This window comes from Anomaloglossus baeobatrachus, chromosome 7 (genome assembly GCF_048569485.1).
Source record: "Anomaloglossus baeobatrachus isolate aAnoBae1 chromosome 7, aAnoBae1.hap1, whole genome shotgun sequence".
In the NCBI taxonomy this organism is placed as follows: Eukaryota; Metazoa; Chordata; class Amphibia; order Anura; family Aromobatidae; genus Anomaloglossus; species Anomaloglossus baeobatrachus.
The window spans coordinates 196,858,360-196,871,681 of NC_134359.1; the positions used below are offsets into that span (position 1 = coordinate 196,858,360).

General features: G+C 42.7%; 1 protein-coding gene across 3 annotated transcripts in view; it reads left to right on the forward strand.

Annotated features, from left to right (window-relative positions):
• MYO1B (myosin IB) overlaps nt 1–13,322 on the forward strand; it is a 362,240-nt gene that overhangs the window by 138,199 nt on the left and 210,719 nt on the right. For all 3 annotated transcript variants that reach the window (XM_075317858.1, XM_075317859.1, XM_075317861.1), the window contains exon 4: nt 1,067–1,161. In XM_075317858.1, the coding sequence (XP_075173973.1) occupies nt 1,067–1,161 (95 nt within the window). The remainder of the gene's footprint in view (nt 1–1,066; nt 1,162–13,322) is intronic.

Genomic DNA, 13,322 nt, shown 5'->3' on the forward strand with positions numbered 1-13,322 from the left:
ATGTGCAAGAGATCCATCAGAACAGTCACATGTGCAATAGATCCATCAGAACAGTCACATGTTCAAAAGATCCATCAGAACAGTCACATGTGCAATAGATCCATCAGAACAGTCACATGTGCAATAGATCCATCAGAACAGTCACATGTTCAATAGATCCATTAGAACAGTCACATGTGCAAAAAAAACCATCACAACAGTCACATATGCAAAACCTGTTCAAGGGTATATGCAAAAATGTAGTTTTACCATTGGGTGAAAAAAACACTTCAGAAAAAATACTGAAAGAAGTGACATGCTGCAGATTTGAAAAATTGCTTTGGTTCAAATTTGCAAGAAAAAAATAAGCAGTGTGTGCATAAATCTCATCAACTTTGCAGGTACTGTAAACTGCTGCATTTTTCTGCTGCAAAAAAAAATGAAAGGGAAAACCCAGGCAAAAAAATGCAGCATGGGATCAAGCTCTAAAAGCTGTCAGGAATAAAAGAAAGCCTGAGAGTCCTGCTTTCCCCACTTGGAGTGATTGACGCCTTTTCCATGTGAGTTTCTGGACAGTGTGAACTGTCAATCACTCTCTGCGGGTGGGAGAGGGAGGAGCAGGTTTTGCAGGTTTTGTCCTGGTAACATTTAAACCCTCTATTATATACTATGATGATATGACACATGAGACCTGGCAGAAGTAAATGGAATAATAGTTTGGACGTACATCCAAGTTTTTACATCCCAGTAAAGAAACCTATGAAAAAAATATTAACTTCTCTCAATAAGATTGGAATATATGCTGGCAGGGACTAGTAACTATTAATTACCATCCCAATTTGGGATTAGTATATGCTGACACCAGGGGCGGACATATCATTGGTGCAACCCATGCAGCCGCACAGGGCCCAAAAAGTAAGGGGGCCACATCCATCTCCAAAGCAGGAAACAGTTGTGCATTTTGATGTGCTATTGGACTGAAAAGGGCCCATACACTATTTTTCCACCGGGGCCCTTTTCTGTCTGTGTCCGCCAGTGCCTGTCACCCTGTAATCTAATCTGAATGTTTCCTGCTTTTATGTTTCAGTTATGCTCTTTCTGATGAAGCCTATCGTTCTCTACGGGACCAGGATAAAGATCAGTGCATTCTCATCACCGGGGAAAGTGGGGCAGGAAAAACAGGTAAACGCCTCCTCCTTGTCATCTTGAATTGGAACGACCAATCAGTAAATTTTGGTGGAGACTCTGAACTAGAAACCGCCACTTTGCTTTTTAGGACACCTGAACCTCATCATGAGTAGAAAATAGAGAGGGTAAAGCTAACCTTTTAAAGGGAATAGGTCAGTAGGATCAACCTTCCTAAGCCATTTTATAAGCCCTCTCAGCTCAGAAAGTTGAATAAAATGAAACCTTGATATCTATGATCTGATGGCTTATTCCAAAGAAATCCACGGTTTTCTTATATGTAAATGAGATGTTAAGATCTATGACCGGACATAGATTTCCCTCAGGATCTGCTTCCAGAGATTATTTTAAATGAAAGGGGGCATTACCAGTGTGAGATATGTACATCAGGAGAGCAGACTATCAGTCATTACATGTCTCACGCTGGTAAAAAATCCTTATATTTAAAATAAGCTCTGGAGGCAAATTCTCAGGGAGACCTATACCCAGCCCATAGATCGTAACAGCTCATTTGCATATAAGAAAACTGTGTATTTCTCTATAATAAGATATTGGATCAGAGATATTGTGTTATTATTTTATTTAACTTTTTATGACCTACATGCCCACATGGATGGCTTAGGAGTGTGGATCCTACAGACAGACTCCCTTTAAATCACATAGACTTTTTACCTTGTAGTACTTGCATAGATTTACCATTATCAAAGTGTGGTCTGTCTTTTCACGCACAACTTGTAGAAATGTATTGTCTTGATATCTTTTCTACATATCTTATGTGTTTGTTACTAATAGAAGATGATCCCTCCAGAACCTTTATCTGTCGGCAAGAATGGAGAAGAATGACCAATATTGCTATTGGCTTAGGAAATACTCTATTTTTCGTTTTATAAGACTCACCGTATTATAAGACGCACCCCAAATTTAGAGATAAAAAAAGGTAAAAAAAAAATGGGGTCCGTCTTCTATTCCGGTGTTGTCTTACTGGAGGGGGTGGCAGTGGCGGTGGAGCGGTGTCACAGGAGGCAGAGGCAGTGCTGGCAGCGGGTCAGTGGTGGCAGCAGCAGGTCAGTGGTGGCAGCGGAAGCTGCGGTGTTTGTGTGGTGGAGCAGGCCGGTGCGGCAAGTGTCCCAGTCTGTCCGCGGTCTGGGCTTCAAAGAAATGGTGCCTGGAGCAGCGCGTGCACACATGGAGTTCTCATCCAAGAGCTCCATCTGCGCACGCGCTGACTCCCGGCGCCATCATCTGAAGTCTGGACCGCGGACAGACTAGGACACCCGCTGCACAGCCACCGCAGTCTGCACAGCCGCTCGGCCGCCCAGCCGCACAAAGTGAGTGGCAGCCAGCAGGCCACCCACCCACTTGCACAGAGAGGCAGCCAGCCGCCGGGACAAAGAGGCAGCCGGCCGCTGGCACTGACAGGCAACCAGCCACACGCACGCACTCGGCCGCCCGCACACAGAGCTGCACAGACAGCACCCCGCCAATTCACCTCCCGGTAAGCTATTTTTGGGTTTTAAGATGCATCCCTCATTTTCCTCTCAAATTTTTGGGAGGAAAAGTGCGTGTTATAATCCAAAAAATACGGTAAATCTGTAGCACATAATGCTTTCTTTTTCTTGCAGAAATAAGCACATAGATAGCACTCCAAGCACTCCATATGTAATATGCCGGTATCCACTCTCTGCAGCAGGATCCCTTGTCGTTCCGCGAGCTGCAATTTATTTAAAGCAAAATCCCTTTAAATCCTCAAATTCTTCATGACGCTGCAGCCATGTGACTATGATTACTGCACATTATTCTGTACAAATAATCTGAAAATTGGTGATAGATTAGGTTGTGTTTGCTCTTTTTATAGAAACATTAGACAGGCACATAAACTTCACTTTTATATGGCTGCCGAGTTGGACATTTCAGCTTTCTATGACCTAAATAGTTTCCAACACTGTTAAGCCAGAGAATGATGAATATCTGTTATAAGCGAAGAAGTTAGGCTGCAATTAAAAAGTTGATAATTCCTTCTATTAGAATGGATCTGCAGGAAAGGAGTGTTAATTGGGCATGGATGAATAATCTGCCTTCGCCTTCTAAGGAAGAAAACCCCGGCAGTTTTATTAGTGGCATCTTTATTTCATTAGCATAATTGAAGCCATGCTGTAAGGGGGAGACAGTCATTTCCTGTGGCTGTGGAGAGAGGCGGCTTTCACAGTCCTATTAAGTTATTATACATGCAAATGTTATGGAATCACTTAGTGATGACGGAGGGATCCAGATTGATACTGCTGGCTTCAGTATTAAATCCAAACTCTATAAATCACATATATCCATCATTAGATATCACTGGATTTTTGTGCTTAGATGTAAATTTATTTATTTTTTACACAAGATTACGTAATATATTATTGGTTTTGTCAGTCTGCCGGCTTAAAGGGAACCGGTCTCCATGAAAATGCCGTCCAGTCTGCAGGTGCCATGTTATAGAGCAGGGGGAGCAGAGCAGATTGATATATAGTTGGGGAGAAATGATTCCGAGTATCCTGTTTCCATCATTTAATCATCTCTTCTTTCTCAAATTTTTTGGTCCATTGGGCAATCCGATCAGTGACTGACAGCTCTCTGCATGCTCACTTATACAATGAAAGCTGTCAGTCACTGATAGGACCGCCAACTGGACCGAAAATCCAAGAAAGAACAGATGATTGTATGATTAAACCACAGAATGTTTTCTCAAAAACTATAATATTCATATGTTCAGCTCCCCCTGCTCTATAACATGCTGAATGCAGATTGGACGGCATTTTCATGGTGACAGGTTCCCTTTAAAGTAAAATTTCACCTTTGTGGGCACCCGTCTGATCACATTGTTGAACAAAACTCCTCAGGTTTAGTTTTATATGTTTTTCCTCAGTTTAGCTATTGATCAGGAATAGCAGCTGTTTTATCTGTCTGTCTGTCTTGTCTGCTTGCCTGTCTGTCTATCTGCCTTACACTGGTGAAGATTCTCACACAAGAGCGAATCCTATGTATTATGCAAGCAGCACTCTGCTCGGACTCGGCTGTGAGTGTGATGGAGTGTCATTCACGGTGATCTGATTCTCTCACATGTGACAGTCGGATTACAGGTGCAGAGGAGAGATTCATTTCTCCATTGTCTGGGTCCGCAGTCATCGGACTGCACTCAGATGTCACCAGTGATGTCCGATATTCCATATGCACCTATAGAATTGTATGATCCAAATATCGAAGCTACTCACAGCATACTGTAATTGTTTTCTCGGAATGAGAAAAAAACCCCGATCTGCACTGCCCCTTAGATATAAAGCACCACTCCAGTGCTAATAAAAAAAGGAGCTGTGCTTTAATTGTACATCACAGTAATGGTGTGCGCATAACTGCAGTAGATAGGCAGAAGCCACCTGAGTTTTACATTCGATGCTCTACTGTAAGGCCTAAGACACATGGCATGAAAATCGGTGCAAGTAGAGTGTGATAAAACATTGCATTCCACTCAGACCAATATTAGCCTGTGTCCCAGCACCCATGAGCGATTATTTCCTCGGCCCCAATCGGACCGAGAAAACAATCACAGCATGCTGCGACTGTAATGCGAGTCTCTTTTTCTCGCACCCATTCAAGTGTATGGGGCGAGAGAAAGATCGCACTGCACTCGCGGTACACCGGTGTACTGAGAGTGCAGGGCGAGAATGGCAATAGCCGGCTACGGAGGAGAGAGGGAACTAAATCCCTCCCTCCCCTCCTCAGCGCCGGCCCTCCCCTCCTCAGTGCCGGCCCGCCCCCAGCAGCTGAGGTCTGATCGCATGATCGGACCTCAGTCGCAGTGACACTCGCATGACACTCGGCTCACGCTGTGCTGCCAGTGGGAGCCAAGTGTCATGCGAGGATCACATTAGGCCTTACAGGGATAAAGGCTAACAGGTAATTGCATATAGCTGTAGTGTGGACCCCTAGAGTCCATTCCTCCTGTTGGCATAAAACACACCAGTCCGACCCTGGTTATAACAGCGAGATGATGTGCACGCTTCGGGCTCTCTCACACTAGCATATAACATGGTGGAGTATAATCTGATGTTTTATCAGATAGCAGTCAGACCAGTGTTATACCATGTCCACTGCACCTACACTTATACTCGCCCTCTGCATCTTTTTTTAGCGTTGCTCTGGTCCTGTGGCTCCATCTTGTGATCGTACCTTCTGCTTGCCTAGAAGTGAGAAGTTACAAGCCCTCAATGAAATTCAATGGGAGCCGCAAAGCGACCAGAACAAGGCTCTCATAGAGTTGTATTAAGTTGTGACCTCCGGCACGCTCCATGAAACTCTGGAGCTGCTGCCAGTTCACAAACTGCCCGAGACCGACATGAGCGATGCTAATAACAAATGAAGATGCCAGAGGGTGAGTATAAGAGAGGGGGCAGGGACTTAGATTTTAAGCACCACTCCAGCGGTGAAGTAAAGAAAAAGTGTTGAAGTGGAGTTTTAAGATATTTTGCATTGAGTTCTTCAGTGAAAACGAGTTACCACCTATCTACTGAATAAGTGGTAACTTATTGATCATGGAGGTCTGACCTATCAGAAGAATGGGGAACTTTTATCCCTGACTGGACACTTTTATCCACATTTTATAATGGAGCAGCAGATCAGATATCTGACCACTGCTCCAGTCATCCTTTTTGGGGCAGCCTGAACAAGCCGAGCGCAATGCTCCACAACCACTTAGGGAATTAATGGATCAGTGGTCAAGTTGAACATGTCACTCCATTCTAATGGGGATAAAGGTTCCACATTTAAAGAGAGCGGATCCTCCAGTGATGAACAGGTAAGCAGAGCTACAACTTCACATCTTTTAGGAATGATTAAAATACTGAATCGTAAAAAAGCAAATCCACAACGAGCCTGATTAACCTAAACGTTTCAGCAGATAGCCTTAATTATGATAACCTTCTTTTGCTACAACTGGTAAATCTCAATCGCAATCACTGATCTTATATATTTTTATTTTTATATTAGATTGGATTCAGGCTTGGACTGGCCCACAGGAGAACAGGAGAATCCTCTGTGGGCCCCCTTGCAGTAATATGTCACTTACCTCCCTCTCCTAAACATAATGAGTAGTTGGCACAATACACTTGTTTCACTATGTACAGACAAAGGAAGCTTCTCATAATTCATTTTACAAATTACCCACAATATTGGGATATAGAAACATAGGTAAATTTGTGAATGTAATATTTGCATGTAGTTTATCAGTCCCTTGAGTCAGTTACTGGTGGGCCCCTGCCGCCCCAGTCTGACACTGATTGGGTTGGTATGAGTGCTAACAATTCTGCAAGTAATTCTTTTTAAACTAGGGGGAGATGTTAATTTGTGTATTTTCTGTACGTCTTGCTGGCACCTTGTTACAATTAACCATTTGTGGACATATTAAAACTGTATCAGAGGGATAGGTACATCAGAGATTAGCTGGAACCACTTTGTTTAGAAGAATGATGGAAGGTTGTGAAAGGGATTCCCCAACCTACTGTAATTCAAAAAGTGTGGGGAATTACACCCATAACATGGCCACAACCGGTTATGCAAAAGAAAAGAACTACAAAATTTTATCAAGGTGGTTCCTATAGCCAGTAAAGCTGCATAGGATCTTTCCCTATGTATCTGAGCTGTGTTGGAGGTGTGGGAGGGCCCCAGGAATGATGTTACATATTTGGTGGGATTTTCCGCTGATTAAACCCTTCTGGTTAGAGATTTTTCAGACATATACCAACATTTCTGGAGAAATAGTGTCATCCTCCCCTCAGAAATCTTTGCTGTCCATGTTGCCCGACTCATTTAAGACACAAAAAGGAGACTTGCTTAGATTCTGTCTTTCAGCGGCTCGCTCTGTGGTGCCTAGACACTGGCGGAAGACAACGTCTCCATCCATGCAAGAATGGAAACAGGAGTTTGCCTCCATATTTTATATGGAGGAACTGTCCGCAGAGGCGACAAGGGACAGTGAGAGATTCTTAACAATTTGGCAACCCTGGATCCTTTTCAAAGACACTGAAGCGTATAGAGAGCTCTTAGGTCCTTGATCCGATGGGGACCATGAGCCGGGCTTGGTTATTCCAAGAGGTCGCACCTAGGAGAATCATGGCCTCCACCCCTCCCCCCGCTGCTGCTTCTACCTTTGCTATTCAGCTCTTTTCCCCCCTTTACTATCTAGTACTTTGGTCTTAAGCCGCCCTGTACATTGGTTGGGGGCACAAGCTCCCATATTTCATGCTCAATATATGTGTTGCTTGTGTTAGGCAATATTCTTGATCCCCTCTCATTTCCACACTGGAATAATGCCTTGTCTCATGTGGAAGGAGGGGTGTAAAGTCAAACAAATATTGGTTGGGGGGAGGGGAGGGGTGGCTTGAGCGGTGTAGATAAAATTATGTATTACGGGGTATTTTACATGCTTATCTTCTTCCTTTTCTTGTTTCTTTAATTTCACAAGAAAAATGCATTTTTATATGATTCTTTTAAATCATTATTAAGGAATTGGTTTGTTATTGCAAAATTTGTATGCAAGAATCAATTCTAAGTCTTTTTCTTGTTCTTCTGTATCGTATGTTTTCTAATAAAGAGAGATTATACATAACAAAAAGTGTGGAGAATTAAGATAAATGACTAAGCTCTTTAACTAGAAGTCTGCTGTATTCTTTGTTTGCCCCATTCTACAGCTCTCCACTATGGTCTCCATACTGTGCTGCAGCTATGGTGGTGACATCGGCTTTAGCTTATGATCCTACAATATACTGACTTAAAATGTTCCCCGGTGCAGCAGCAGCGGATCCTAGATGTACTTAGCTTTTATTGAGCAGATAGATAAAAAACCTTTGCAGGAAGCTTCTTAATACGGGTTGTATATATTCCATTGCTGAGTAATAGTGTGTGGCATTAGTTGGCATTTGGCCCCCACCATAAACGCAGACTAGTTTCCGGTATGAAAAATAAGAGATTGGTATAAAGTATTGTAAGGGATGGAATGTAATAATGTTTTTACAGAGATTAGATATTGTACTTTTGCCGCATTCCACATCTGAAGAGCGTGCACAGAAGATATGTGATCAGACTAAACTACAACACCTTTCTGATACTATCACAAAATATATTATTTTTACAAATAAAAACTGTTTGCTAAAACTAAGGCTTCATGGCTGCGCGTTTTTCCCCTGGTTGTGCTGTGCACACTCTCCTCCCTTATTCTGCTGCTAATAAATCGTGCTGACAAATTGCAATAGTTTATTTCAATAGAAATCAGAAATGTTTTAATGGGAATACCAAAGTGCTTAGAAGTCAAATGCCACAAATTCTTCAATTAATCTAGGTAGACTGCAGACTGGCCATACCTAGACTGGGAAGTGTGAGTAACAGCCCAGTAATCTGGCAGATGCCTGTTATTTCCTTATCTTCCTTGCTTTGGATTGGTCTAGTGCAGCCACATGTCAGAGCTAGACTTTGTCTGAAGAACAGATCTTCATTTATTTGTAAATTCCCTTATCTTATCTGTAATTTATTTCAGTTTAGTCACTGCAATTTAGTTGTAGAGTAAAGGCCCCTTTATACACTGCAACATCGCTAGCGATATCGCTGTAACGTCACCGGCTTTGTGACGTAATAGTGACCTCCCCAGAGACATTGCAGTGTGTGACACGCATCAGCGACCTGGCCCCCGCTGTGAGGTCGCTGATCGTTACAAGTCGTTCAGGACCATTCTTTGGTGCTTTGTTTCCCGCTGCGCAGCATGTATCTGTGTGTTTGACACCGTTACAATGACATTGTTAGCGACCCAGATCATAGGCATGCTAGCGTTCCCTTTTCAGCGAGGTCGTTCTGCAGGTCCGTATCACTGCTGCGTCGTTGGCCAGAACTGCCTGTTTGACAGCTCATCAGCGACTGTTAGAGACTTTCCAGCGATCCCAGCCAGGTCGAGATCGCTGGTGGGATCGCTAGAAAGTCTCAGTGTGTAAGCAGGCCCAACTTCAGGTTTTCATGGGCATCTGGCAAAAGCATCTCAGTGGGCCCAATGCACATGCAGACACGCACATACACAAATGTACACATACAGGCATATGTACATATACAGATTAGAAGACAAATTCACAAAAATACATATAAATAGACATAAATATACACAAAGGCATATACACTGACATACATAGATATACACATCATACATGCACACACAATCACATTACAGATATTTTTAATGTGGAGAAGTCAGCAGCAGCCTCACTTACCTCCCGTCCAGCTCCTCCCGGGTATGTGGCTGTGCATGGCACGAGCTTGACGGCCGTCACTTAAACAGACATGGCCTCACAGTGCACATTGAGACTGCTCTATATACATTAAAGGAGACATGGGGCTACAGTTTATATGTCACAGGAGGGACTGGGGACTACATTATATACATCACAGGGGAGGCTTTGTGCTACACTATATACATCACAGGAGAGGCTGGGGACTACAGTATATACATCACAGGGGGGGGCTGGGGGCTACAGTATATACATCACAGGAGGTGCTGGGAGCTACAGTATATAAATCACAGGAGGGATTGGGGGCCTAGACATTACTAGGTAGGCATACACATTATTGGGAGATTATACAGCATTTGGTGAAATAGCCATTACTGGGGTGCATAGTCACTACTGGGGGCATACACGTTACTGGCGGGGGGGAAATACAGCACTGGAGGGGAATCCACATTACTGAGGAGCATCCATCTTATTGAATGGCTACACCTTACTGGGGAGCACACCATGTACTGGGGGGAACACACATTACTGGAGAACATACATGTTACTGGGGAGGCATACACATTACTAGCACATACATGTTACTGGGGAGCATACACCTTACTAGGGGGCATACACATTACTGGGAGAGTATACATGTTACTGAGGGAGCATACAAGTTATGGGGCCATACACATTACTGGGGGGCATACAGTTCTCAGGGGCATACACACTACTGGAGTGGGTGGCATACAGCTCTGGGGGTAGGCATACATATTACTGTGGTGAGGAATAGAGCTCTTAGGGCACATGCAGCTCTGGCGGGGCATACATCTCTGGGGAGAAGCAAACAGCTCGGGGGGCATACACTGTGCTGCGGGATGCTGGCTGGTGCTGCGGCTCCTCTCCATTTGTTGGACAGAAGCTCACTGTGTGCTAGCTCCACCCACAGGTGAATTTCAATGCTGCAAATGTAGGTTTAAAGGGCCGGCAGCTAGGAAAGTGCGTCTGCCAGCCTAAGCACTGTGGTACTCGAAACTCAGCCCAGGGGCCTCACAACTGATAACCACCCCTGATGACAGCGAGTGCCCCCCCCCCCCCGACTGTCCATAGCCCCTGCACTTGCACAGGTGTGCCAGATGCTGACACCTGCCCTGCCTATAACCACTTTCAGACTCTGAGGCCTCTTAATGCACCAGTATGACACCTCTTATTAAGGCTACAGTATATTCACATAGAGTTTCAGCATACGTTCAGTGGCTCCATTGAGGCTTATGTCCAAAGCCTAGAAAATGGGATTATGGCATATGCCAAGACGGGCCATTGACCATACTAATGTTGACAAAATCATATCTGCTATGTCAGACATCATTTCCGTTCTTATATGCCTAGTTGATGTACACAGAAAGACACGGTCAACTATTACATACAGTATATTGTGTATGGTATATCTTCTTTGTGGGTTAAACTGGAGAAGAACTTTACATAGGTTTTATAGTTTCCATTTTGTCTGTCCTCAAGGGGTATTATGCCTTGTAGCCTCAAGAGCAAGTAGCATTTTCATCCATACTTAGATGATGCCATTTTCTATTTTTGAAAAAACTTCCTGTTAACTGGTAGATTTTTCCATGAAAGGGAGTTTTGTACTAGAGAAAAGGTTAACTAGTGTATTACCTAGAGAAATAAAGAACTGCATCTCCAAATAGAACACAGCAAGTGTGAACAGGTGCCAGCTGCTATAACTACACGAAACACAAACAAAAAGTATAGCCGCACTCGGAAAGCGCTCAGATTTATGCAAACTTAGATTACATGATATTGAAAATACATTAATGCTATATCAAATATATTTTGAAAAATAAAGGCTGTTTGCCACAAATTGGCCAATTCATGTGGGCCCATCAATCGCGAAAAAGTTAGTTTTCTTTGATGGGACCCTATACTAGTTTCATAACTCTCCTAGACTAAAAATTTACAAATATATTTTAGTTCAGGAGAAGTATGAAAACAGAATAGAGTCCCATCAAAGAAAAGTCACATTGCTGTGGATTATGGGCACACATGAATTGGCTAATGTGTGGAAAATAACCTTCATTTTTTTGAAGTATATTTTATATAGCATTAATGTATCTTACATTTCAAGTATTCTATGTTTGCATATATCTTAGCCCTTACAGAGTGCTGTTGTCTTTTTTTGTCTGTATTTTGTGTAGTTATAGCAGCTAGCACCTGTTCAGACTTGCTGTGTTCTATTTGGAGATGCAGATTTTTGTTTCTTGCAGTATATATTGGAGGTATAGACAGTCTCTCATTCTGATTGTCCTCCTCCCTCCCTTCAGCCCCAGGCTGCCATGATGTGTTTCCTGCAAATGCCAGCAGAGCATCACTCTGTCAGGAGAAGGGATCGGATTGGAGTATGTAAGCACAAAGTCCCCTAGGGGGACTAGTAAAATCATTAAAAAATGTAAAAAAAAAAAGTTTTAAAAGTTATGAAAGAAACCCTACAAGTTTACCCCCCCCCCATTTTCCCCCAAAATAAAACAATAATAATAAAAAACTTATTTGGTATTGCCGCTTTTAGAAATGCCTGATCTATCCAAATATAAAATCAATTAATCTGATCGGTATGCAGTGTAGCGAGAAAAAAATCAAAACGCTGCAACATTGCATTAAAATGCAATAGCAGGCGATCAAGAGGTTGCATCTATCCAAAAATGGTATAATTAAAACATCAGCTCAAGACACAAAAAATAAACGATCACTGAGCCCCAGATCCTAAAAAATTAGAGTGCTACAGGTCTCGGAAAATGGTGACAAAAGCGCAATTCTTTTTTTTTTTTTTTCAAACTTCTGAATTTTTTTCACCACTTAGTTAAAAGTAAATCTAGACATGTTTTGTATCTACAAACTCATACTGACCTGGGGAATCTTACTGTCATGTCATTTTACAATATAGTGAACCGGGTAAATAAAAAAACCCAAAGAATCGTGCCATTGCACTTTTTTTTTGTAATTTCACTGCACTTTTGTCCCGTTTTTCCGTACAATATGGGGTAGAATGAATGCTGTCATTTAAAAGTACAGATTGTCCCGCAAAAAACAAGTTGTCATATGTCTGTACAGATGGAAAAATAAAAAATGTATGGATTTGGAAGAAGGGGAGGAAAAAACAAAAACAAAAAACTGAAATTAGGCCAGGAGTGAAGGGTTAAATAACTGATTTTAGCTGGATCAATTTTTTTAGCGTTTAAGTCTGTTATGGAAACTAATCTGTAAGGCTGGTTTCACATCAGTTGTATTCTGCCGCACTGCCGGATCTGGCATAAATGCAGTACAATTCAATACAGTTCACTGGCATGGTGGCAAGCTCCGGTCACAAGCTGTCAATGCTCCGGTCACATTACCACATGTGACCGGAGCTTGCCTCGATGCCAGTGAACTGTATTGAATTGTACTGCATTTATGCCGGATCCAGCAGTGCCGCAGAATACCGCTGATGTGAAACCAGCCTAAGCCGTGTATTTGTCTTTTATTTGTAAAGGATCCGTTTTTTGCTCACTGGATCAGTTTCAAATGGAAGATAAATGGCAATTAATTAATGGATTCGTCCTCCATAGACTCCACTGTTAAAAAAACATCCAGCTGAAATCAATTATTTAAAAACGGACAAAGTTGTGTCTACATAACTTGTTTACCAATGGATTGCTGCAGGATCTGTTGTAACGGATGATTACAGGACATGTGGGCTCAGCCTAAAGGGAGCACTGCAGCCAGCAGAGAGTGGCCATGCAGAGGGGTGGCTGACCTATGCGGATACTGGAGGCAGAAGACCATAACTAACTCAAAGTCCAAGCTCTCACAACATTATCTGTGCGTTGT